The 27236-nt window shown below is 55.9% G+C and overlaps 1 protein-coding gene across 1 annotated transcript in view; it reads right to left on the bottom strand.

Annotated features, from left to right (window-relative positions):
* The window catches only part of KLHL14 (kelch like family member 14), a 30707-nt gene extending 8505 nt beyond the window's left edge, over window positions 1–22202 (bottom strand). Inside the window, exons 1-8 of the mRNA XM_061562387.1 lie at window positions 21836–22202; window positions 14508–14957; window positions 14194–14426; window positions 11865–12247; window positions 10913–11034; window positions 5222–5311; window positions 2699–2777; window positions 39–229 (exon numbers count right to left, since the gene is read on the bottom strand). Of these exons, the coding sequence (XP_061418371.1) occupies window positions 39–229; window positions 2699–2777; window positions 5222–5311; window positions 10913–11034; window positions 11865–12247; window positions 14194–14426; window positions 14508–14883 (1474 nt within the window). The 5' untranslated portion in view covers window positions 14884–14957; window positions 21836–22202. The remainder of the gene's footprint in view (window positions 1–38; window positions 230–2698; window positions 2778–5221; window positions 5312–10912; window positions 11035–11864; window positions 12248–14193; window positions 14427–14507; window positions 14958–21835) is intronic.
* Between the last annotated feature and the right edge of the window lie 5034 nt (window positions 22203–27236).

The following is a 27236-nucleotide window of genomic DNA, read 5'->3' on the forward strand; positions in this document are numbered from 1 at the left end:
CCCCCCCCCCTCCTCCTCCCCCTCCTCCTCCTGCTCACCGGAGATGAAGATCTTCCCGTCGTGCAGGGCCCCGGCGTGAGCGGCGAGCGCGTGCGGCAGCGCGGCCACGTAGCGCCACTCGTTCTTCTCCAGGCTGTAGCCCTCGGCCGACGAGAGGTAGCCCGTCTCGTTGCGACCCCCGATCACGTACAGCTGGCGGTTGAGGTGGCACGCGAAAAACGACGCGCGCCTACGAACAGGGCGGGGGGTGGAGGGGGCGAGGGGGGGTGGAAGGGGGGGCGAGGGGGACAGGGGGGGCGAGGGGGTGAGGGGGGGGCGAGGGGGGGGGGTGGAAGGGGGGGCGAGGGGGTGAGGGGCGGCGAGGGGGGTGAGGGGGGTGAGGGGGGGCGAGGGGGGGTGGAAGGGGAGGGCGAGGGGGTGAGGGGGGGCGAGGGGGGTGAGGGGGGGTGAGGGGGGGCGAGGGGGGGGCGAGGGGGGGCGAGGTTGGGGGGATGGCGAGGCGGGGGTAGGAGGGGTGCGGGTGGGGGGGGATGGAGGGGGGGGGGGCGAGGCGGGGGATGGAGGGGGGTTCAAACAATGGTTGGAAGGTCAGAGGCTGCAGAACAGAACAAACTCAACATTTTGTTGGATAACACTGTTGTGTGTGTTCCCGGTCTACGCCACGAAGCCGGCGAACCGAGTTCGATTCCCGCTCACGGCCAACACCAGTGACGATTATCTCGATATGCCCTAGGTCGACTCAGCCTCAAATAAGTACCTGGTGTGTTGTGTGCAAACATCGCCACTCGGGAGACAAAGGCGGCCGGGCGTGGTGTTGGCCACCCACCCCTCGTGTGCCGTTCCGGCCTTCATAGGTGGTCGCCCACAACACTTGCCCCAACAGTCTGTTCAGGCTACACGGGGGATCTTTGTCATTTGTCGGGGTCTTAAAATAAATGACGTATACAATAGGCGACGTTTCGAGTAATGGCCCTTCTGCAGAGCACTACAGAGGCAAGAAAGGCAGAGAGACGAGACAGGCAAAGTGGCTCCACCTCTCTATGTGAGTGCTGTGAAAAGGACCATTGCCTGAAACGTCGCATGATAGAGACTTTGTCTTCGCGTGTGAGAACGGCCCAGCGAAGTGGATATCAAAGAGCTACCTGCCGCAACCCTTCGCGTGACCTCCACACACAGTCGAGGGAAAGTCTCCTTCACCCATGTCAGAGTAATGTTCGTCTCATGGCAGAGCTGGAATTTTGACAAAAATGCTGAATTAGTGACCGGGCTGAGACATCAACTCACAATCCCGACACAGTCCATGCGAGTCTCTGGGTGTCTGTGTCAGTCTCTGCGTGTCTGAGTCTCTGCGTCTCTATGGTAATCCCTGGGTGACTATGAGAATCTCTGAGTGTCTACGTGAGTCTCTGGGTGTATGTGTGAGTCTCTGGGTGTCTAAGTGAGTCTCTGGGTGTCTGTGTGAGTCTCTGGGTGTCTAAGTGAATCTCTGGGTGTCTATGTGAGTCTCTGCGTGTTTGTGAGTCTCTGGGTCTCTGCGTGAATCATTCACGGCCGGGCTGAGACCATCAGCTCACTGCACCAGAGAATTTTAGTTTCTTCACCGACGGCTGAAACCCTGGATTCGAACTCAGATCCTCAGCGGTGCCACAGCTCAGCGCTCTGAGCCTCCCTCCCTACTGCGTGGCTCATCCGAGTGCAGCAGCACCACACCTCACGCGGCTGGGTTCGGCTCCGGGTTTAAGCGGCGACGTTCGTGCAGATCTCGCGAGAACTCCTAACTCAGAGGCGCAGGGCGCGTGCCGTGGCCGGGCCAGCGCGCAGCCCTCGTCGATTTCAATTACGCGCGCAATCCACGCGCCGCCATCTGATTTATTTGTCTGCGATCGCTGATTTGTAAAATATACATTTCCCTGTTTTGTTTGCCCAGATCTTCTCTCTCTCCCCTCTCCTCTCCTGGCATAGCCTCTCCTCCCCTGCGCTCTCATCCCCTTCCCTCTCCTCTCTCCTCTCCCCTCTCCTTCCTGCCATCTCCTCCTCTCTCCTCTCCCTCTCCTCACATTTTCTCTCCTCTCCTGCCCTCCCTTTTCCCAATTTTTTTGTCAATAACGAGAAATATCTGTCCCCGTTTAGAACTCCGGTTCGTTCACCATTTCAGCGTCGTTTATATATATTGAAAGTGCGTTAATGAATTAATTAAATATTCTTTTTCTTCTGCACCATTAATTTTCCAAACTGTTACCTCCCCCTCTCCCACCATTTGTTTCCTAACTCCAGCAATACATCACGATATACAACCTTTACAGAGAGCGGGGCCTGGACTGCTCTGCGTTTTGGCCTCGCGAATAGAGATAGGGATAGAGTAAAGCTTAGAGATAGGGCCGGGGTTCGGGTCAGGGTCAGGGTTAGGGGTAGGGATAGGGTCAGGGTTAGGGATAGGGTCAGGGTTAGGGTCAGGAGTAGGGTCAGGGTTAGGGACAGGGTCAGGGTTATGATTAGATAGGGTCAGGGTTAGGGTCGGGTCAGGGTTAGGGTCAGGGTTATGATTAGGGATAGGGTCAGGGTTAGGGTCAGGGTTAGGGTCAGGATTAGGGTCAAGGTTAGGGTTAGGGTCGGGGTTAGGTAGCATCGGGGCCCGAACCTCGCCCGTTCGCCTCCACACGTCTGCCCCCCCTCCCCTCGCGTTGCCACCCCCACTCACCTCTCCTGCATGGGAGGAAGTTGCACCCACGTGTTGAACCGGGGGTCGTAGCGACTCACAAAGTTGGTGCTGTGCTTCCCTGCGGCAACACAAAGTTCATTTAACCACGTGGGAAGCCACAGTAGTCATCAACACGAACTCGTTCACTCGGGATGGAGGGCCCCGCATGTCATCATCTGTTCTGTTCATGTTACGGTATGTTGAGCAATTAGCGCGCGATTATTAAGTGGGAGGAAACCGGTGCACCCAGAGAGATCCGCATGCGTGCGCATGCGAGGGAGCAATACTCGATCACGTCGGGATGGTGACATGCGGAGATTGGTCGACACGTTGCTGCACCGCCATCTATTGACGTGCCAGTGTATGGCGCCTCTTCTACGCCCAACTCAAACGGAGTTTTGCAACTTTGCTGCGGTGATCTTCCAACCCTCGCTGGATTACAGGCGGGGGCGGAGGGGGGTGAGGGGGGCTGGAGGTGGACAGCTCCTCGTCATCCTCCTCCAAAATTTGGTTGCCACCTATCCCGGTTTTCCCAGGATTGTTCTCTAATTGAGAGGACAGCTGCTGTCCTGTCAGTCTTGCGGGGGACATTCAAAGCACCGGTTCCTCTCCGTGGCGTCACAACAACAACCAGAGCAGCAGCAGCAACATCAACAACGATCCACCACCACTCAGTCCACGCACTCGCACGTGCATCGGCCCTCTTCTGCTATTGCGAGGCATCGATCGCGGTACAATCGTCTTTGGATGTTTATTGACGCTCGCTTGAAAGCCTCTCGGCAACCAAACAACACCCCCCCCGCCTCGCATCTCATCGCAAACATTTGAAAGGGCCCCGCGGTGGCAGCCGCCCCTGTGCGGCGCGCGTGACCTGGGCGCGCGGCCTCCAGGTCGGCATCCGTGTGCCGGTAGGAGGGCCGAAGACCGCCGCTGTGGGTTCAGAAATCCCAACGGAGCCATTTGACACGTTCCTTGCCACGACCCGCCCAGGAGTTGTGGTCCCCTAAATCCTCTCCCTCTCCCGCCTACCCCCTCGCCCCCTTCCTGGATGCGGCTCTGCCCATTAGGGGCGGCGGGGGGGGGACAGAGGGGCCCTGTCGCCAACGCACGCGGCGTTTCGCTGCGGTCAGCGCCTTTCCAGCTCAGCGACGTCCGCTTTGGTTGCGCGTTATCATCGCCGCTGCCGCCGCCGCCATGCGCCTCTGCATTGCTGCATAGCGCAGTGGCTCCATCGCTCTGGTCTCTATCTCTCTCTATGTTGCTGTGTGTGCTACACAAGGAAGGGCCATTGCACGAAACGTCATCCGTTATAAACGTTTGCTCGTAAGGCCGCTCAGACGCGCACACTGTTGTGAAGGAACGCGTTGAGTTGTTGTTATTGTTGTTGTTTGTTCGTGCACCACTGCCAACGCAGCAGCACCGAGGGGGGTGGGGGAGGGGCGGGTGGAGGGAATGACAGGGGAGGGTTCAGTGAACGGAGAGTCGGGGAAGATGAGTCGAAGCAGAGTCGAATCGGAGTGTTCGCGTGCGTGACTGTGTGTGACTGTGTGTGTGTGACTGTGTGTGTGACTGTGTGCGTGACTGTGTGTGACTGTGTGTGTGTGACTGTGTGTGTGTGACTGTGTGTGTGTGACTGTGTGCGTGACTGTGTGTGACTGTGTGTGTGACTGTGTGTGTGACTGTGTGCGTGACTGTGTGTGTGACTGTGTGTGTGTGACTGTGTGTGTGTGACTGTGTGCGTGACTGTGTGTGTGACTGTGTGTGTGTGACTGTGTGTGTGTGACTGTGTGTGTGACTGTGTGTGTGTGACTGTGTGTGTGTGTGACTGTGTGTGTGTGACTGTGTGTGTGTGACTGTGTGTGACTGTGTGTGACTGTGTGTGTGTGACTGTGTGTGACTGTGTGTGACTGTGTGTGTGTGACTGTGTGTGACTGTGTGTGGCTGTGTGTGTCTGTGTGTGGCTGTGTGTGTTTGTGTGTGACTGTGTGTGTCTGTTCGTGGCTGTGTGTGACTGTGTGTGGCTGTGTATGGCTGTGTGTGTGACTGTGTGTGACTGTGTGTGGCTGTGTGTGTCTGTGTGTGACTGTGTGTGGCTTGTGTGGCTGTGTGTGACTGTGCGTGGCTGTGTGTGAGTGACTGGATGAGCGAGTGGGTGAGTGAGCGAGTGAGTGGGTGAGCGAGTGTGTGAGTGAGTGAGCGAGTGACTGGGTAAGCGAGTGGGTGAGCGAGTGGGTGAGTGAGTGAGCGAGTGACTGGGTAGCGAGTGGGTGAGTGAGTGAGCGAGTGACTGGGTGAGCGAGTGGGTGAGTGAGTGAGCGAGTGGCTGGGTGAGAGAGTGGGTGAGTGAGTGAGCGAGTGACTGGGTGAGCGAGTGGGTGAGTGAGTGAGCGAGCTAGTGGATAAGTGGATCACTGAGAGGTTGGGCGAGCTGGAGAGTAAGTCGACCGCTCGCTGTCTGTGGGTGAGTCAATCACTGGGCGGGTGACTGTGCAGGTTTGAGTACGCGGGTGAGTCGAGTCTCACCGTCCGGGTTCCAGCGATCCTCTCCGCCGAGAACGAAGAGGAAGTTCTCCACCTCCACCACGCAGTGGTGCGCGCTGTTGTAGGGCATCCCTGCGTGACACGGGGGCCGGGGGTCAAGGGCAAGGTCAGGCGGGGGGTGGAGGGGGCATTGGCGCGTGGGCACGGGGCAGGCGGGACGCGAGCAGAGTTCCGATTGGTAACAGCAACCATCGTGTCGTGTGTTCACCAGCATTGTGACATCCGCTGCTGCATTAGCAATGCAATTGGTTGATCCCCCAACTCGATACTGCTGAGGATGGAGCGGTGGCGCTGTGGTTAGCGCACCGCCCCTTACGCCACCCCCCCCCCCCCCCACGTTGCCTATGGACACCAGGACACCATACATCTCATGGTGCCGAGCACCAACGTTACTCGGCATGAGCCGTCAGATCCTCTGAAGAAGCTCAGCAGGGTTATGGACCCTGGATAGCGCTTGGATCTACGAAACATTGGCGCTGAACAGGAGTCATTCAAGCTGCTAGGAGGCTACGTTACGGGCAGCAGAGGGCATGACAGAGGGGGAAAAGACTACGCATTGTTGTACTGTACTGTGCGTCTATGCTCCCTGGAGTGTTGGAAGTGAACCAAGCAATGCATCTCAATCTTCGCCAAGCAGCGCTGTCCGGGGTGCTGAAAACCGGCGGTCAAATCGACCACCCCAGTGACTCGCCGCGTCGCCGAAGGCCTCATCCAGCAGTGGACTGACGGTGGTGGCTACGCTGCTGCACGCGGCTGCCTGTAACCCAGCACCGTGTGCAGGCAGCGGCGAGGGTTGGTGGGTCACCGCACGGATCTTGCCGTGAAACTCCCTTCCCGTGGGCGTCGAAGAGGAGCCGTACACCTGACTTGCCACGGTACAGCAAAGTGTGGACTAATCGCCATCTGTCCCCATCTGTACGGGGGTAGAGTGGTGGTGTCCCATCGCGCGTGCGTGGGGTTTCTCCGGGAGCTCCGGTTTCCTCATCATTAAGTGGCTGAAACCATCGTAAAATAAAAACACCGATGCGGGGGGAGCGGTTGCGTAGCGCTTAGCGCCGCTGTGATACAAACCTCGGCGAACGGAGTTCTATTCCCGCCCACAGCCACCTCCACGAGTGACGATTATCTGAACCAGTCGTGGGCCTCCTTTTGGTTGACTCGGCCACAAATGTGAACCCGATGCGACGTGGTAGTGGTGCTGGCAACCCACCCCCTCGTGTGCCGTGCCGGTCTTCATAGGCGAGTGCTACTCGCTAACAGCCCTTGCCCCCAACAGCCTCTCAAGGCTATACGGGGGATCTTTGTCTTTGTGCGTACACGCGTGTACAGGCGCCGGGTGTTGGTAACGCATTGTGTTGCACGTGACTACACCAGACCCGCTCCGCGTGCACGCGCGCGCGCGCCGCGCATGCGTAATGAGCTCATCGGCGCGAGACCCTAACTTTGGGGGGGGGGCAGGGGGAGGTGGTGGGGGAGGGAGGAAGGAGGGAAGCAAGGGGCGGGTGGTGGAGAAAGATGGGATGGGGGCGAGGGGCGGGGTTGTGGAGGGTGGGGAGAGGGGGGGTGAGGGAGGGGAGGAGGGGGGGTGATGCTACATTGACGCCGTTACGAACACTCCCGCCTGCCCTACCCGCTTCCATCCCACCACATCCCTCCCTCCCCCTTTCATCCCACCATCTCCCACCCTTGTTCCACCCCACCGCATCCCTCCCTCCCGATTCTGAGACGGGCAGTCCCGCCGAGACAGTGGCAGGCAGGCGGATAGCACCGCGCGGCTCTACGCGGCTCCGTGGCGGCTCCCGTGAGAGCTTCACTGTCCACACGGCCGTGCTCGCCACCAATGTGGGCAGACGTGGCCGGGAACCGAACTCAGGTGGCCGGCTGCATTGCGCAGTGCAATTCACTGCGCCACCGCCCCACCCTTTCAGCTCGATAATAATATTTGAACAAGCACTCCACTAGGTCGACTCAGCCCTAAATTATACCTGCTGCGGTGCGTTACCATCAGCGTTGGGAAGACAAAGGCGGGCGGGCTTGGTTGATGTTGGCCACCCAGCCCCTCGTGCGCTGAGCCCACCGTCTTAGGCGCGACACGCTAACAGCACTTCACATCGAGAAATCCACGTGTCTATACTGTACTCGTGTCGATCGTCTCCGCGTGTCCCGCGCACTCTCACAACACGAGAGGGAGCGAAGGGAGAGCGGGGAGACAGTGGCACGGTGAGAAGAGGGCCAAGCGGTGATTGCCGAGTCACGGGGATTGGAGAGTCGCAGGTAAAGAAAGTCATGGGACAGAGAGGGGATTGGAGAGTCACGGGGATTGGAGAGTAATGGGCTGGAGAGGCATGGGATGGAGAAAGAGTCACGCCGTGAAGAGGCATGGGGTAGGGGATAGGGCAGTCACGGGGATTGGAGAGTCATGGGATGGACAAGGAGTCGGGCGCTGGAGAGTCACGTGATCGAGAGTAGATTTCAGAGTTGGGGGGCTGGAGAAGCGGGACGACTCTTAGTAGGGGGACGTGGGGGGGGGCGATTTATGAGGTGGGTGGTTGGAGGTTTGGCTTTGCGTGGCGGGGGGGGGGGTTATGGGGGGATTGTAGGGGCGGGGGGAGGGGTTGTAAAGGACGGTGGGGGCGGATTTTGCAAAGAGCCCCCCCCCCCCGCCCCCCACTTAATGATACCGCCTGCCAGAGCGGTGCCCGTGCAGCCCCGCCACATTAACGTGCTGCATTATGCACCGCCGCCCCCCAAAGTCATTAATTAGTTTCACCCAGATGCCTCCGTAGCCGCGCATAGTTAATTGCCCTATCTCGCAAAGTTCATTAGTCTTTAATATTAAAGATGCATGGAGGAAGAGAGCGAGAGCTCATATGTGTGTCCCACTCCCTGTCTCGTGTGTGTGTCTGTGTCTCTTTGTGTGTCTCTTCGTCTCGATGTGTGTGTATTTGTTTTGTGTGTGTCTCTCTGTGTCTGTGTGTGTCTCTCTGTGTTTGTGTGTGTGTCTTTGTTTTGTGTGTCTCTTCGTCTCGACGTGTGTATCTTTGTTTTGTGTGTGTCTCTCTGTGTCTGTGTGTGTCTCTCTGTGTCTGTGTGTCTGCATGCACGTGTGTTTCTCTCCGTCTGTGTGTCTTAGTCTTTTAGTCTCTCTCTTTGTCTGTGGTGGCGTCTCTGTGTGTGTGTCTCTCTCTGTTTTCGTCTGTGTGTCTCACTGTGTCTGTGCGTTTGTCTCTGTGTGTGTGTCTCTCTCTCTCTCTGTGTCTGTGTGTCTCACTGTGTCTGTGCGTTTGTCTCTGTGTGTGTGTCTCTCTCTCTCTCTGTTTGTGTCTGTGTGTCTCACTGTGTCTGTGTGGGTGTCTCTGTGTGTCTCTCTTGTTCAATGATCGCGTGACGTCCTTGTTCGCAAGAGTAAGCCATTGTGAGCCTATTGAAAACAATTACTCGCTAAGTCATCATCTTCATCATGGTGACGATTATATGATTTCGTTAAACCGATTATTATTGTCATAATCATGTTCAATCATAATCATCATTTAAATGTCGAGCATCATCATACACATGGTGGGGATGATATGTAACGATCAACATACAGTAACTCGATATTTTTAGTTCAAATCATATCATCCTCAACTATTTAAATTATGATTTCATATTATCATGATACATCATGTACCAGCTATTCGCGGTAACGGTGGAAGGGGCACCCCCCCCCCCCAGTGGCAGCTGTCCCTGTGCGGCACGAGGCGACTCCAGCACGTGGCCGTCAGTCGTTCTACTCGAGGTGATTCCAGTTGATTATATTATGTTCATGATCGTCATCATGATTATTATTTCATCATCATCATAATCATCATTTGCCTCTGATGATGGTGGTAGTGGTGGTGAAGATGGCGATGATAACAATGTGATAAAAAAAAAACATTGAATGTGTAACGGTGATGATTCAGTTTCTTCTGACTGATTATGAAAAAGGAACACATGAACCAGAGATTATGATGATAACGATGATGATAATGAATGTCCCTGATGATTATGATGATAATGGTGTAAATAAGTGATGGTATAGAAGGTAAGGCAGTGACACTGATGATAATGATGGTATATAAGTGATCATGTTGATAGGTACTGCAGTTGCTGATGATGTGTTGTTTGCTGCTGCAGTGATCATAAAGAAGGTTAGAATATTATGCTGCTGATACTGCTGCTGCTGATGCTGCTGATGATGCTGCTGAAGATGATGATGCTGATGATGATGCTATTGATGATCATTATGATGATGCTGCTGCTGATACTGCTGCTGATGATGATTATGCTGCTGATGATGACGATGCTGCTGCTGATGGTCATGATGATGATGCTGCTGCTGATACTGCTGCTGATGATGATGCTGCTGATGACGATGATGATGCTGCTACTGATGATGATGCTGATGATGCTGATGATGATGACGATGATGACGATGATGTGGGATCGAGGGCGGCTGTGGCAGAAGATAAACAGCGCGTCTCGTGGCCTAACAGTGATGGGGGTGTTGTGTGTAGACGTGTGTGTCTGTGTGTGTGTGTACACGTTGTGTGTCTACGTGTGTGTCTGTGTGTGTGTACACGTTGTGTGTCTACGTGTGTGTCTGTGTGTGTGTACACGTTGTGTGTCTACGTGTGTGTCTGTGTGTGTCTGTGTGTGTGTCTACGTGTGTGTCTGTGTGTGTACACGTTGTGTGTCTACGTGTGTGTCTGTGTGTGTGTGTACACGTTGTGTGTCTACGTGTGTGTCTGTGTGTGTGTGTACACGTTGTGTGTCTACGTGTGTGTCTGTGTGTGTGTACACGTTGTGTGTCTACGTGTGTGTCTGTGTGTGTGTACACGTTGTGTGTCTACGTGTGTGTCTGTGTGTGTCTGTGTGTGTGTCTACGTGTGTGTCTGTGTGTGTGTACACGTTGTGTGTCTACGTGTGTGTCTGTGTGTGTGTACACGTTGTGTGTCTACGTGTGTGTCTGTGTGTGTCTGTGTGTGTGTCTACGTGTGTGTCTGTGTGTGTGTACACGTTGTGTGTCTACGTGTGTGTCTGTGTGTGTACACGTTGTGTGTCTACGTGTGTGTCTGTGTGTGTGTGTACACGTTGTGTGTCTACGTGTGTGTCTACGTGTGTGTCTGTGTCTGCTCCTCCTCGCGCTGACTCAACCCCAGATGGGCTCCACCTGCCGCCCCGCACGCTAAGCGAGAGTGAAAGTTTGTGTGCGAGTGTGTGTGAGTGTGTGAGTGTGTGTGAGTGTGCGTGTGAATGTGTGTGAGTGTGTGTGAGTGTGCGTGTGAATGTGTGTGTGAGAGTGTGTGAGTGTGTGTGAGAGTGTGTGTGTGTGTGTGAGTATGTGTGTGTGAGTGTGAGGGGGGTGGCGCAGTGGTTAGCGCGCTTGGCTACGAACCCGGCCACCCGAGTTCGACTCCCGCTCTACGGCCAACATCCGTGACGAATATCTGAACCGGTGCTGGGCCTCCCCTAGGTCGACTCAGCCTCAAATGAGTACCTGTGTGCAGTGCGTAAAACATCAGCACCGGTGGGACAAAGGCGGCCGGGCGTGGTGTTGGCCACCCACCCCCTCGTGCGTTCGTGCCGGCCTTCACGGGTGCTGCCCGCTCACGACACCTGCCCCCGTGGGGTGAGAACCCTTCCGCTCACCGGTCAGGATCTTCCACGTTTTGCGCGAGTCGTCGTAGAACTGCACGAGGTTGCTGGGCAGGCGGTCGGGTCCCGGGGGGAGCCCCCCCAGCAGAAGCAGAGACTTCTTGGTGCCTCGTATCCTGCGCGGGGTCGGGGCGGTGGGGGGGGGGCGACACGCGGACCCCCCGGGCCAATCATGAGATCGGGTGAAGGAGATTCTTGTGAATGAAATCAATGAATGAGATCGAGAGGGGGTGAGGTCAATGGATGAAAACTATGAGACCATGCGACGACTATTTTTATTTGACCAGGTGAGGCCCTCACTGAGCTATGAAGTTATTTTTCAGAAGCAACCCGACTCTCACAAGTGACAGCTGAACGAAGTAGCTCGTGTGGAAATCTGTAGAAGTCAAATACTCGAGACGTACGGTGTTTCTAAATGTGGAGGGGAAAACCCGGAGGACCCGAAGAAGAATCTATTCGACCACGGGGAGAGAGGCACGTAAACTCCAAATATACAGCAGCAGGCATCAAGGTCGGTATCGAACCCACGACCACCTGTACACCAGGCGAGGGAGTTAACATCTCATAGCCACCGGGTGGATGAGATTAACGAATGAGATCGTGTGGAAAGGATCAGGCGAATGACATTCTATTGAATGAAATCAAGTGAGTGAGATCGTTTGATTGTCGTTCCTCAGAAGAGAATGGCTGCGGTAATGATGATGATTGTGATCGTGATGTTTACCACAGCACTCTCAAAGTATCATCATCTCCACTGCCGTCAATCACCATCATTATCATCACGTACGATTATATCAACATTCTTACGATAGAATTATGAACATCTTCATCACGACCACCACCACCACCAACACCATCAACCACCACCACAACCAACCACCACCACCACCAACAACCACCGCTAACCACCGCCACCCACCGGGCGCCCTCCCTCCCTCCCACCCACCTGCTCGCCTCGCTCTGCATGCAGTGCTGCCGGAAGGGCATCAGGTGGTAGTTCATGGCGTCGAGCAGCATCTTCTGGCACGCGGGCTCGGAGCGCATGAAGTCGACGCTCTGCACGTGCTCCACGAGGTCGTGTGCCGGGATGAGCGCGAAGCGCAGGCGGCGCATCAGCTCGGGGGCTCGCCGCATGCGTCCCTCGCGCTCGTGCTCGAGCCACATGACGGCCATCTGGAAGAGGGCCAACTCCGACTCGACGGGCGGCGGGGGCCCATCGAGCACTGCGCACACCTCGCCCAAGCCCAGCGCCAGCACGTCCTCCACGAAGTAGCGGTTCGCGAGTTTGCGTGTCTCGTCCAGGTCGTGCGCCGCGGCGATGCGGCTCACCTGTGGAGAGCAGCAGCAGCAGCAGGAGCAGCAGCAGGAGCAGCAGCAGCAGGAGCAGCACCAGCACCAGCAGGAGCAGCAGCAGGAGCAGCAGCAGGAGCAGCAGCAGCAGGAGCAGCAGGAGCAGCAGCAGCAGAGCAGCAGCAGGAGCAGGAGCAGCAGCAGGAGCAGCAGCAGCAGGAGCAGCAGCAGCAGCAGGAGCAGCAGCAGCAGGAGCAGCAGGAGCAGCAGGTCAACGTGGGTCGTTCGCCGTTGTCGGCTGTCTATTTTATTATACAGAATGGCCCAAAAGTTAGGACACATCGGGTTACTATATTTATTTTAACAAATCACCTCGGGTTAGTTCATTTATTGTAGCAAATGTTCGAACTCACTTCCATGAACATTCACGCGTGCATGAATTATCTTTTGAAATTCATTTCGGAACTTATTTTAAGTTTGCGGGTTTAATCTCTGAACTGTCATCCGTTTTGTGTCGTTGTCTCAATTCATTCGCAGGGCTTTCTTGGTCGGGTTTTGTAAAAACGATGGATGTGAAGAAAAGGAGATATTCATCACGAAAATAGTCGAAACAATATTAACTTAAAGAATAAATAATTAAATGTTATCATGCCAGTGTTCGAATCAATGAAATAACCCTCTGTGTCCTGACTTTTGGGCCGCCCTGTATATGTTTACAAAATATAAACATTGTTGCTACGTGCTTCGAAGAAGGGGGAATTGGCCCCGCAGCGCGCGCTGACTCGCCGTCTGTTGTGACGAATTCCACGTTACTATGACAGGGGGCACGTACATCCAGGCAGAAGCCACTGCCGTGTGACTTCCCCTTCAATGCGTCCGGTGAGACAGGACTAAGTCAGCAAGCAGTACGTGCTGTGCAGAAGGGGCATTACCCGAAACGTCGCCTCGTATTTGTGTTTACTTGATTTTGGCCGTGGTTGGGAATCAAACTCACGAGCCGGGTTTTCTAGCGGACTGCGCTAAGCGCTGCACCACCACTCCGCCCCTGACTAGACAAATGCCATCATGGTCATCATCACGATCATTAGTCCAATTGATCTCACTATTTATAATTATTGGTAACTAATGGATAACTGTTCACACGCCAATTTCAGAACTTTTAATCGGGATTTGTTTTTAAAGAATGCAAATCAACAGGCGCAGTCTTCAATATCATCAACCACTCTCTCTCTCCTTGCCTCTCTATGTATGTGCTACGATAAAGGGCCATTGCCTGAAACGTTGCCTCCTGTACACTGTTCCGTTTCAGGCCCCACACACACACACAGGGTGTTGTCGTTCGCTGTGCTTGTGCACAGGAGCCCGTGAGTTCGATCCCGCGGCCCGGCGATGCCTGTTGTATATTTGGAGTCCGCGTGGTTCGCTCTCTCTCCCCGTGGTGGTGGCGGGGATTGTGTATCCGGGTTCCTCCGGTATTGCCCCGCTCCTCCTCCACATGTATAAACAACACGCGTTTAAGTTAGTTGGCAACAGCTATAAATTATTCCCACGTGTGATGACGATGATGATGTTGTTATACGCCCCTTAGATGGTGAACTATCATCACGAGTGGTGATGGTGATGATGACATCAGCCCCTTCGATGGTAAGCTATCATCACGAGTGGTGATGGTGATGATATAAGCCTCTTCCATGGTGAACTATCATCACGCGTGGTGATGGTGATGGTGATGACATCAGCCCCTTCGATGGTGAACTATCATCACGCGTGGTGATGGTGATGATGATGACATCAGCCCCTTCGATGGTGAGTTATCATCACGATTGGTGATGGTGATGATGACATCAGCCTCTTCCATGGTGAGCTATCATCACGCGTGGCCAGGTCGCCTCCGACCAAAGAGCTCGTCGCTCAGTTTACGCGACTTTGGCATCGCCGAATCACGGTGCCGTGGACGTCGCCACGACGTCTGCAGGCGTCCTCACCTGCTTGTAGTTCTGCACCGAAATCTGCCCGTTGAGGAACTGCGCGCACAGCTTGGTGACCGAGGGCATGTGCAGCTGCTTCCCTGCCACGAGCACCTCCTCCACCGTGTCGAGCGACAGCGTCATGTTGGACGTGTAGATGTACTCCAGCACCAGCGCCAAGCCTCCGGACGGACATCCCTGCAGCACCACGCTCGCGATGAGGCCCGACTTGGCCGACGCCGCCGCCGCTGCTGCCGCCGCTGCGGCTGCTGCCGCTGCGTTAATTGCACCACCACCGCCGCCGCCGCCACCGCCACCGCCGCCACCTCGACCTTCGGACGAAGGCGAGCCATGTGGCGTCACCTTATCCTTGCAGTCATGTGGAGACGAAGCTCCGCTCACGCTGCCACTGCCGCTGCTGCTTAGTCCGGCGACACCGCCGCCACCGCCACCACCACCGCCTCCTCCTCCACCGTGACCCGGCGTGGAGAAGGGGTCCGAGGGCCGGTGGAGGCCGTTCTCGAAGAGCGCGCGGAAATACTGCGAGCACGAGGCGAGCACGGCCTTGTGGCAGCGGAACTCCTGCCCGTGCGCCAGCAGCGTGACGTCGCACATGATCTGCCGCCGCCACAGGAGGTTGAGGCCGCTCAGGACGCTGTCGCTGTGCGAGGGGTCGAACGTCGAGGTGCGGTCAGCCGACTTGGACATGGCTGCGTCGCGGTGTGGCGCGGAGGACGAGGAGGACGAGGTGGTGGTGGTGGTGCTGACTGGATGGATGTTGCCTGGAGGGGAGGGGATTGACAAAAAGCAAACCAAGCAAAAGTGTGAAATCCCAAGCGGCTCAAGGGGTGTCATGAATAATTCGGGGGTGCATTGACTCTACGTTTGAATTCAGATCGCCCGTAACCACAACGAGCTCATTAACAGAAGCAAAGCCAATAACTCTCCGTCGCTGTCTGCTCTGCACCTCTCTCTTACCCGACTACGTCTCCGTCTCGTGCATGCGTCTCTCCTTTCATCTCCGCTACAAGTGGGCTGGCCCCAATGTTTTATCGTAAATCAGAAAGATCGCAGCACTTTATGTGAAACCGTCTGGCAATGCACAGCGCCTACAATATCCACGTGAGCCCCGCGTGAACCGTGGGGGAAAAGTTTCAACAAGCAGCGGTGAGGATGGCTGCGCAGTAGCAGGTCGAGTCTGTGAACGCACGGGGTTCACGTCCGTGTTCACAACCACTGAGCGAAGGTGAATGTGTGGTGGTGGTGGGGGGGGGGGGGGGTCGCTCACTCTCCTCTGCTGCACCCACAGTCTGGAACTCCCCGCTTGTCAAACTTATGCCCCATTAGGTGCCAAATATTTGACCGATATCGCTGCGACGTAGCTCACTGCATCATCTCGAGGCTCCTGTGACGGTAGTCGCGTACCCTGGCACGTGCCGTGCCTCACACATATACACGCGGAGGCCTCCGTCGTTACATCAGCAGCAGCAGCAGCCATGCTCTATCAACTGCTGGATGAAGGCCACCCACAAGAAGCCCTTTTCCTCATCCCTCCATCTCCGCCGTGAACGTCCTCCTGAGGTGGCGTGTCGCCTCCTCATCCTCCTTTGGCTGCCACTCCGCGGTGGGTCTCGACCACCCGGGCACCACTGTCTGTCCCTTGTGCCCACGTCGCGTCCTGCCCAACTTCTCCCAACAACCACCGCTGCGCTTGCCCTGAGCTCCACCCGCGCGGGTCCTCTCATCCTCCTGCCCCCACGACGAGTCCCTCTCGTCTCAGTGACATTCACACGCGCCTCCGCTTAGCATGGTTGGCTACGTACGGTGCGAAAGAAGTTCAACATACAAAAAAAACAAAGACAAAGATTCCCCGTATAGCCTGAACAGACTGTAGGGGCAAGTGCTGTTAACGAGCACCTATGAAGGCCGGAACGGTACACGAGGGGGTGGGTAGCCAGCACCACGCCCGACCGCATTTGTCTCCACAGTGGCGATAATTACACAACACACCAGGTACTCATTTGAGGCTGAGCCGACCTAGGGGAGGCCCAGGACCGGTTCAAATAATCGTCACTGGTGTTGGCCGTGAGCAGGATTCGAACCCGGGTCGCCGGATTCATAGCGCAGCGTAGCGCTAACCGCTCCACATATATACATCAACATACATCAACATACATACATCAACATACATCAACATACATACAGCAACATACATCAACATACATACACGCAGCAAACATCTCCCCGTGACATCTTTGCAAGGCTCAAATGAGCGTGGAAGGGGACTCGTCTCCCGTTTACAGCCACGTGACATTTGTGGGAATTCCACATTCCTATGACGGGGGAGGGGGGGCTTAGTAATTCCTTAGGTTCAGGTTCACATAGCGGAGGGGGAAAATTTGTGAATGAAGGTTTTTCATTTTTACTCGTCAAGGAATTTCACATAAACACCCTCGCATCCCCCCGCCCCTCAAGCCCCCCCCTCCCCCTGGACCGCCCCCCCCCCCCACGCGACACCCCCCCCCCCCCACGCGACACCCCACGGCGTTTCTTGCCAAATTAAAAGTCCCCGCCGGGCTGCTCGCTCGAATCTTGCTGCAGGAAACCCAAACTCATCGAGCGCGAAGCGTGGGGAGCTGAGGTTTGAAGCGGAGTGGGGGGGTGGGAGGAGTCGAGAAGGGGGGGGGGAGGGGCGATGAGGGAAGTCAAGAGGTGGGGGGGAGACGATGGGGGGGGGGAGTCGAGAGGGGGGGGCGATGGGGGGGGGGGAGTCGAGAAGGAGGGGAGGGGCGATGGGGGAAGTCAAGAGGGGGGGGGGGACGATGGGGGGGGGGGGGAGTCGAGAGGGGGGGCGGTGGGGGGGACTCAATAAGGGGTGGGGAGACGCTGGGGGGGGGGGGTAGAGTCGAGAGGGGGGGGGCGAGAGTGTGGAGGGAGAAGAGAGGAGATAGCAAAGGGAGAGGAAAGGGAAGAGGGGGGGGAGATTGGAGCAGAGAGAGGAGAGAGCCAAGAGAGGGGAGGAGAGAGCAAGAGAAAGCGAGGGGGCAGATGCAGTGTGGGGATAAGGAAAGGGGAGAGAGTGGAGGGCAGACGGTAGAGTGGAGAGATGAGAGGAGAGCGGATACAGCGCAGGGAGATACGGGGAGAGAGAGAGTTGGGGTAAGAAGGAAGGGAGAGAGAGGAGAGAGAGAGGAGAGAGAGAGAGAGCGCGTCCCGCCGTGGGCCTGTGCTGACACCCCTCGCGGTGTTCTACAGCTCGCGCGACACGCGTGCGCGTCACACGCACGCACGCACAGACAAAGCGCCCCCGTATAGCCTTCGCAGACTATAGGGGCAAGTGCTGTAAGCGAGCACCTATGATGTCGGCACTCACACAAAACACAAAGACGCACTCACACCAAAGATCCCCCATATAGCGTTAGCAGACGGGTGGGGCAAGTGCCGACAGCGAGCCACCGATTAATGCCACCACACAGCACACGAGGAACTGCGAGCTACAACGACAAATATCACCCGTATAGCCACGACTCGACGGTTTAGGGCAAGTGCTTATAGCGAACATCTATGAAGGCAAGAATGGGGGGGGGGGGGGGTGAAGCGGACAGGACCCACGCCCGGCCGTCTTCGTCTCCCCAGTGCCGATGTGCACACACCGCAATGTTAAGGCTGAGTCGACCTGGGACAAGCCAAAGACGGCTTCAGATGTTCGTCAGTGATGTCGACCGTGGGCGGGAGGGCAACTCGGGTGCTCCCCGTGCATATCCCCACAGAGATAAAGATCCCCCGTATAGCCCTGACATGAATTTGGGCCAAGTGCTGTTCGCGAGTAGCACCTATGAGGGCCGGCACAGCACACGAGGGGGAGGGTGGCCAGCACCACGCTCGGCCGCCTTTGTCTCCCCCATCCCCCAACACACATGGGAATTCAACAAAGACCCGCTACCACCAATACCGACAAACACCACGAACATCACGACCATCACCACCATCACCACCATCACCACCATTACTACCATCACCACCATCACTACCATCACCACCTAAACCATCACCACCATAACTACGATCACCACCATAACTACCATCACCACCTACACCATCACCACCATCACTACCATCACCACCTACACCATCATTACCATCAACACAACCAACACATCATCATTAACACCATCGACAAACACTACGACCAACGCCATTATCAACACCATCAATTCCACAATCATCATCACCATCGCCATTCTTAACATCATCAGCATCAACATCATCACCATGATCACCGATACCTCCATAATCACCATCATCATCACCATAAATATAATCACTACTATCATCATCATCACCACCACCAGAATGAACACCACAATCACCACGACCAAAACCACCATCGGCACCACCACCCCATCATCATCATCACCTGGTGTGTGGACTTTCATCTCACGAGTGGTGCACTCTGTATATTCGGAATATATCATCATCATCATTAGTGTAGTATTTCCAGGGCTGACCAGCGTGGTGAAGTATGGCTGTAAGCGGTGCCAACAATATTGTCGTGTGTTGCTGTTACTACTGTTAAAGACCAATTCTAAACAAAACAACGTAGAACGACAGAGGGGACATTGCTAACCGCGCCAGAGAGAGAGAGAGAAGGGGGTAAGAAGGAGGAGAGCAGAGCGTGACATCTTTTGTGAAAGCTTTCATTAAAAAAGGGGGGGGGGGCACATAAACCAAAGCATTGGAAAAAAACGGAATGATGAACGAAGCAAAGTGCCGACTACACCGGGCATCTTCTTGTTTCCTCTGATCTTAAAAAGAGAGAGAGAGGCAGAGACGGTGGGAGAGGTAAAGAGAGAGGGAGGGAGGGAGAGAGAGGGAGGGAGGGAAAGCGATCTCCTCTCAATGGGCTGTGCGTGTCTCTGGGGTCTGCAGGCTCCGAGTGACCCGCAGTGAACTCCCCGCCACGCGGGGTGAGAGAGCGAGTCGCGACCCGGGTCTGTGTCCCAGCTAAGGGTGGAATAAGTAAATAAATAACAATGACGACGATGATGGTGATGATGATGGTGAGGATGGACTGGCAACCTAAGGGATGGAGGTTGCCCCAGAGGGCAATGAATCTGGGGAGATGGAGCGGTGAAATCGGATTCAGATTGTCTGCCGGTACCAGGACTACCGTCTTGCCATAGACACAATAGCGGCACTACAGCAGCAGCAACAACAACACACAAGCCGCACTGCCACCCCACAACACTTCACCACCACCACCACCTGTCCCGCCGACACCTACCATCATCAACCACAATGGCAAAGAATGCAATAATCCACGCACGCCACTAACCTCACCGCCGCAACCACACACAGACACACATACACAGACACACAGACACACACACAGACACACACACACAGACACACACAGACACACACACACAGACACACACACAGACACACACACAGACACGTACACACAGAGACACACACAGACACACACACACACATACACACACAAATACACACACACAGACACACACACAAAGACACACACATAGACACACAAACAAAGACAAAGATCCCCCGTATAGCCTGTAACAGACTGTTGGGGCAAGTGCTGTTAGCGAGTAGCAACTATAAAGGCCGGCACGGTACACGAGGGGATGGGTGGCCAGCACCACTCCCGGCCGCTTTTGTCTCCCCAGTGGCGATGCTTTGCATACTGCCCCAGGTACTCATTTGAGGCTGAGTCAACCTAATCGCATACCCGATTAGCACGGTTGGCTACGCACGGTGCTAACTAAGTCCGACATACACACATGCATCGGGAGGCTCAGGAGGGACTCAGATAGTCGTCACTCGTGTTAGCCGTAAGCGGGAATCGAACTCAGCTCGCTGGATACGTAGCGCGGCGAGCTAACCGCTACACCCCCGCCACCCTCCCCAACACACACCCACACACACACCACCCACCACCACCACCCTCCCCAACACACACCCACACACACCCCACACACCCACCACCCATACCACCCTCCCCAACACACACCCACCACCCTCACCACCCTCCCCAACACACATACACACCCCACCACTCTCCCCAACACACACACACTCCCCACTCTCACCACCCTCCCCAACACACTCACACTCACACACACACCCCACCACCCTCCCCAACACACTCACACACACACCCCACCACCCTCCCCAACACACACACACACCACCCTCCCCAACACACACCCACACACACCCCACCACCCTCCCCAACACACTCACACACACACCCCACCACCCTCCCCAACACACACACACACCACCCTCCCCAACACACACCCACACACACACACCCCACCACCCTCCCCAACACACACACACTCACACCCCCCACCCTCACCACTCTCCCCAACACATACACACACCCACACACACCCCACCACTCTCCCCACTCCCCGCTAAGTTCTCTCACCTCTGCGCGTCCGCGTTGACGGCTCCTCAAGGCGAGGGGGGGGGGCTGGGGGGAGGGGGCGGGGTGGGGGGGGGCCGGTGGGGGGGAGTAGACTTCTTGGAGTTCCAAGAGATTCCAAGAAGTCCCGAGAGCCTCTCGCAGTTCCGAAGTTGCAAGCGGCTCTGGTTGGCGTAGAAGTTCCAAGAAGTCCCAGAGGCGATCTACAGCTTGCAGGAGGAGCGGTTCTCCAAGTCCGAAGACTTCCAATAGATTCCAAAATGGGTCCTGGGAGACCTGAGATTTCAATCGCTTCCAGGCGGTTGTAGAAGTTCCAAATAGTTCCACGGGGTTTGCGGAGGAAACCAACGAGTCCCAAGTTGCAAACAAAAATCGAGGAGTTCCAAGGGGTCCCAAGGGGTTCCAGAGGGGATCAAGGGGATCTGGACATTCCAACGATCCCAATCAGTCCCAGCGCGGGAGTTGCGAGCAGTTCTACAACAGCGGTTCTAAGACGAGGGGGGGGGAGGGTTGGTGGGGTCCTAGAAGTTCTCAGGGTTCCCGAGAAGTTCCAAGAGGACCTCCCCGAGCTGTGCGCCGTCCCCCCAATCCCCTGATCCCCCGATCCCCTGATCCTCCAATCCCCAATCCCCTATCCCCCGCTCCCCGCTCCCCGGGTCGCGAGTCGCCGCCTCTGAGCTCCGCTGCGCCGCCTCTCCCAGCGGCAGCCGAGGAGGCGACGCGCCCCGCTGCCGCACGGGCGCGCAGCGAGCGCGCTCCCTCTCCCTCCTCCTCCTCTTTGTCCTCCTCCTCGTCTACTTGTTGTGTCCTCCTGCTGCTGTTGTTGTTGTTGTTCTCCTCTCTCCCCTCCTCTTCTTGGGGTCCTCCTCCTTTTCAACTTCTGTCCCCCTCCCCCTCCCCTGTGTGTTATCAACCCTCCTCGTTACCTCCTCCTCCTGCTCGTTACCTCCTCCTCTTCGTTACCTCCTGCTCCTCCTGCTGCTCCTCCTCGTTACCTCCTGCTCCTCCTGCTGCTCCTCGTTACCTCCTCCTCTGACGATCTCCCCCCTTCTTGACCTCTTCTTCCTCTTATCCTCTTACCCCCTCCCTTCTTCTCCGTCGCTACATGTTCACACTAAGCAACAACAACAGCAGCAGCAACAACAATAATAATAGGAGCAGTAACGATGTATAAATAACAACAACAGCAGCGATGTAACGCACCGCTCCTCTGCGTACTCTCTCTCTCTCTCTCTTGGTGGCGAGCGAGCGGATCGGAGGAGCTCTCTCCACGTCGCGGCGTCTCCCTCCTCCTCCCCTCTCTCCTCTCTCTTCTTTCCGCGCCCGCGACCACGGGGAAACGAGAAACGAATATAAAAAAAATAAGAACAAGGAGAAATGCGAGCTTGGTCGTAGGAGGCACGCATGACAGATTATGCCGGAGAGAAACAACACATCATTATCCCTGGGCCAGGCGGGGCGACCGCCCGAGACGAGAGTAATGGGAACTTCACGGTCGGGGGGGCCGGGCGGATTCGCTCGGTCGGTCGACGGTGACTCGGCGGACGGAGGCCGAGGAGACGCTCGCAAATAATTGCCAGCGGCGATAGTGAAATTGTTGTGCGTGAAAAGAGCTGCGCGCCGCGAGAGAGAGAGGGGGGAGAATCCCCCCCCTTTCAAAACGAAGGTGGCGGAGGGGGGGGGTTCTGGTGGTGGTGCTGGTGGTGGTGCTGGTGCTGGTGGTCGTGGTGCCGCTGATCGTGGTGATGGCTAGACACACAGATTGTGTAACCCGCTCCCAACGAAATGGAGCTGTGCAGTGGTGGAGGTGGTGATGATGCTGGTGGTGATAGAATTGGTGGTGGAGGGAGGTGAGTGAGTGGGTGGTGGTGGTAGAAGGTGAGTGAGTGGGTGGTGGTGATGGAGGTGAGTGGGTGGTGGTGGCGATGGAGGTGAGTGAGTGGGTGGTGATAAAATTGGTGGTGGAGGGAGGTGAGTGAGTGGGTAGTGGTAGAAGGTGAGTGAGTGGGTGGTGGTGGTGATGGCGGTGGTGGTGGTAGAGGGAGGTGAGTGAGTGGGTGGTGGTGGCGATGGAGGTGGTGATAGAGTTGGTGGTGGAGGGAGGTGAGTGGGTGGTGGTGGAAGGAGGTGAGTGAGTAAGTGGGTGGTGGTGATGAGGTGGTGATGGTGGTGGAGGGAGGTGGGTGAGTGGGTGACGGTAGTGGTGATGGAGGTGGTGGTGGTGGTGGTGATGGTGGAGGGAGGTGAGAGAGTGGGTGGGTGACGGTGATGGTGATGGAGGTGGTGGTGGGGATGGTGGTGGTGACGGTGGTGGTGGTGATGCCGTGGGGAGAGAGGTTAGTGAGTGAGTGGTGGTGATGGAGGTGGTGATGGTGGTGGTGACGGTGGTGGTGGTGGTGGTGATGCCGTGGGGAGAGAGGTGAGTGGGTGGGTCGTGGTGACGGTGGTGGTGGTGATGGTGGTGGTGACGGTGGTGACGGTGGTGGTGGTGATGTCGTGGGGAGAGACAGCAGCAATTTCGTTCCCGCACACCAAACACAGGCGAGTTGTGTTCTTATTTGCTGCAAACTTGGCGGCGCCTCGCCAATTAGTTGTGTGCTATTAAGCTATCTTACAGATGGAATGCGCTTTTGTCATTGCTGCCATCGATCGCAGTGACCTGGAAAGCGATATAAATAGATTTATAGCGGCGGTGGCCGAGAAGCGAGGAGCGAACGGGACTCGGGAAGAGCGCAGCGCAAGGCGCGCGCGCACGCGTGTGAATGTGCGACTGTGAATGTGAGACTGTCACTGTGTGTGCGACCGGGTGGGTGCGTGCGGACGCGTGACTGTGTCTGTGACTGTGCCTGTGACTGTGCCTGTGTCTGTGACTGTGTCTGTGACTGTGTCTGTGACTGTGCCTGTGACTGTGTCTGTGACTGTGCCTGTGACTGTGCCTGTGCCTGTGACTGTGTCTGTGACTGTGTCTGTGACTGTGTCTGTGACTGTGACTGTGTCTGTGACTGTGTCTGTGACTGTGTCTGTGACTGTGTCTGTGACTGTGACTGTGCCTGTGACTGTGTCTGTGACTGTGTTTGTGACTGTGACTGTGTCTGTAACTGTGTCTGTGACTGTGTCTGTGACTGTGCCTGTGACTGTGACTGTGTCTGTAACTGTGTCTGTGACTGTGACTGTGTCTGTGACTGTGCCTGTGACTGTGTCTGTGACTGTGTCTGTGACTGTGACTGTGTCTGTGACTGTGTCTGTGTCTGTGACTGTGACTGTGTCTGTGACTGTGTCTGTGACTGTGACTGTGTCTGTGACTGTGACTGTGTCTGTGACTGTGTCTGTGACTGTGTCTGTGACTGTGACTGTGCCTGTGACTGTGTCTGTGACTGTGTCTGTGACTGTGACTGTGTCTGTAACTGTGTCTGTGACTGTGTCTGTGACTGTGCCTGTGACTGTGACTGTGTCTGTAACTGTGTCTGTGACTGTGACTGTGTCTGTGACTGTGCCTGTGACTGTGTCTGTGACTGTGTCTGTGACTGTGACTGTGTCTGTGACTGTGTCTGTGTCTGTGACTGTGACTGTGTCTGTGACTGTGTCTGTGACTGTGACTGTGTCTGTGACTGTGTCTGTGACTGTGTCTGTGTCTGTGACTGTGTCTGTGACTGTGCGTGCGCGTGTAGGAGGGATGTGTTGCGATAGGTGGGTGAGTGTGCGGGCGCGTGGAGCGGTGGTGCAGCGGTTAGCGCGACGCTGCGCTACGAACCCGGCGGCCGGGATTCGAATCCCGCCACCAACACCACCAGTGACAATTATCTGGAACGGTTCTGGGTCTCGCCTAGGTCGACTCAGCCTCAAATGCGTACCTGGTGTGTAAACATCGCCACTGGGGAGACAAAGGTGGCCGTGCATATTTCTGGCCCCCCTCCCCTTGTGTGCCGTGCCGGCCTTCATAGGTGCTCGCTAACAGCACTTGCCCCTATAGTCTGTTAAGGATATACGGGGTATCTTTGTCTTTTTGAGTGTGTATGTGACTGCCTGCGTGTGTGAGCGAGCGAGTGTGTGACTATGTGTGTGTGACTGCGTGTGTGTGACTGTGTGTGTGAGCGAGCGAGCGAGTGTGTGACTGCGTGTGTGTGTGACTGCGTGTGTGAGCGAGTGAGTGTGTGACTGCGTGTGTGAGTGTCTGTGTGTGCGGCCGGGCATGGCATCGACCACACCATTAACACCACCACTCGTGCGACGTAATGGCCTTCACAGGTGCTCGCGAATAACGACACTTGTCCCAACATTCTATGAGGCTATGTAGGGAATCTTTGTTTTTGTATGACTTTGTTTGCATGTGCGTGACTGTTTGTGTGCACGTGAGTGTGACTGTGTGTGCCTGTGCATCTGTTAGTGAGTGCGCGCGTGTCTGTGCATGCGCGTGCAAGCTGTGTGCGTGTGTGCGCATCGGTGTGGTGTGTGTGTGTGCATCAGTGTGTGTGTATCAGTGTGTGTGTGTGTGCATCTGTGTGTGTGTCAGTGTGTGTGTGTATCAGTGTGTGTGTGCATCCGTGTGGGTGTGTGCATCAGTGTGTGTGTGTGCATGCGTGTGTGTGTGCATCCGTGTGGGTGTGTGCATCCGTGTGTGTGCATGCGTGTGTGTGTGTGCATGCGTGCGTGGCGTCACCTGGCGATGCGTGACGGTGATGTGATGGGAGGGGAGGGGCTGTGGGGAGGAGAGGGGCGGGGTTGAGGGGAGGGGCTGCGGGGACGAGAGGGGCGGGGCTGACTCGCGCTCCCCTTCCCCGGAGCTTTTTAAACGCTCAGAACAACGGATAGAACATCCCCGTTGTGGCTATTGTTGTTGTGGCTGTTGTTGTTGTGGTTGTTGTTGTTGTGGTTGTTGTTGTGGCTGTTGTTGTTGTGGCTGTTGTTGTTGTTGTGGCTGTTGTTGTTGTTGTGGCTGTTGTTATTCTTGCAGAGGTTTGCGGTTCGAATTTCAGCGGCCGCTCTGGTCAATACTGCGGGCGAATGAACGATAACAAAAACGACGCGCAGTCTCGCTTAGCAGTGGACGCTAAAGATTCCGCGGAAGCCGTTCGCGAGAGGAGGGGGGAGGATCGTTGCGTGCCGGGGTCACGGTCCAGAATTTGCCATGTTTAAAAATTCTAAATGATGACAAAGTAACCATCACCCACTCACTGCGGTCACTGGCGAGACCCTGCTGAGCAAAAGTGTCGAGAGACTCGGCGAGGCTCTCCGTTCCTTGGTGAACCCTGGTAAGAGCAGGGGGGTCGTTGCCCGAAACGTCTGGCCACTTAGACACGCGCTCCTCTTTCGGGTGGAGGTCGTGGGTGTTTCCGCTGCGCGCCGCTTGCCAACTCATTAGCATACATGCAAATGAGATGCAAATTAGATGCTAATGATGCTTGTGTGTGTTTTTTTTGCCACAGGCAGAGAGCAGAACTTTACAAACGAGACGGGGCAGGCGAGGAACACGAGGTCAGAGAGAATCGTCGATTAGACGTTACGTAACACGATTTTTGTTCCTGGGTACTAAGTGTTATTTTTAACTGCTTATGCCTCGAAAGTACAGAAAATTGCCATTATTCCCCACAAACTTTGCTTTGGTGACCAGGACTTTATTGAACGAAAGACACAAACGCACACCACGTTTAAACATTGAAAATAGCTACATTTCAAAATATCACTGTCCTGGTCATAAAAACAAAGTTTGTGGGGAATAATATCCATTTTCTGTACTTTTGAGGCATAAGGAATTCGGAAATAACACTTAGTACCCAGGAACACGTTGTTTGTTACGGTGTTATTATATCGATCACGTGATAAATTGTGGAATCCTTGAGAGCGTGGGGCGATTGTTACCTCATTGGCTACCACTCAGCACCACCCACACAGCACCACCCACACAGCACCACCCACTCAGCACCACCCATACAGCACCACCCACACAGCACCACCCACACAGCACCACCCAGTACAACACCACCACACAGCACCACCCACACAGCACCACCCACACAGCACCACCCACACAGCACCACCCACACAGCACCACACAGCACCACCCACACAGCACCACCCACTCAGCACCACCCAAACAGCACCACCCACACAGCACCACCCACACAGCACCAGCCACACAGCACCACCCACACAGCACCACCCAGTACAACACCACCACACAGCACCACCCACACAGCACCACCCAGTACAACACCACCCACACAGCACCACCCACACAGCACCACCCACACAGCACCACCCACACAGCACCACACAGCACCACCCACACAGCACCACCCATACAGCACCACACAGCACCACCCAGTACAGCACCACCCAGTACAGCACCACCCACACAGCACCACCCACACAGCACCACCCACACAGCACCATCCACACAGCACCACCCACACAGCACCACCCACACAGCACCACCCACACAGCACCACCCACACAGCACCACCCACACAGCACCACCCACACAGCACCACCCACACAGCACCACCCAGTACAGCACCACCCACACAGCACCACCCACACAGCACCATCCACACAGCACCACCCACACAGCACCACACAGCACCACCCACACAGCACCACCCACACA

This window comes from Lethenteron reissneri, chromosome 29 (genome assembly GCF_015708825.2).
Source record: "Lethenteron reissneri isolate LAM-NWPU_2019-01 chromosome 29, ASM1570882v1, whole genome shotgun sequence".
Lineage (NCBI taxonomy): Eukaryota > Metazoa > Chordata > Hyperoartia > Petromyzontiformes > Petromyzontidae > Lethenteron > Lethenteron reissneri.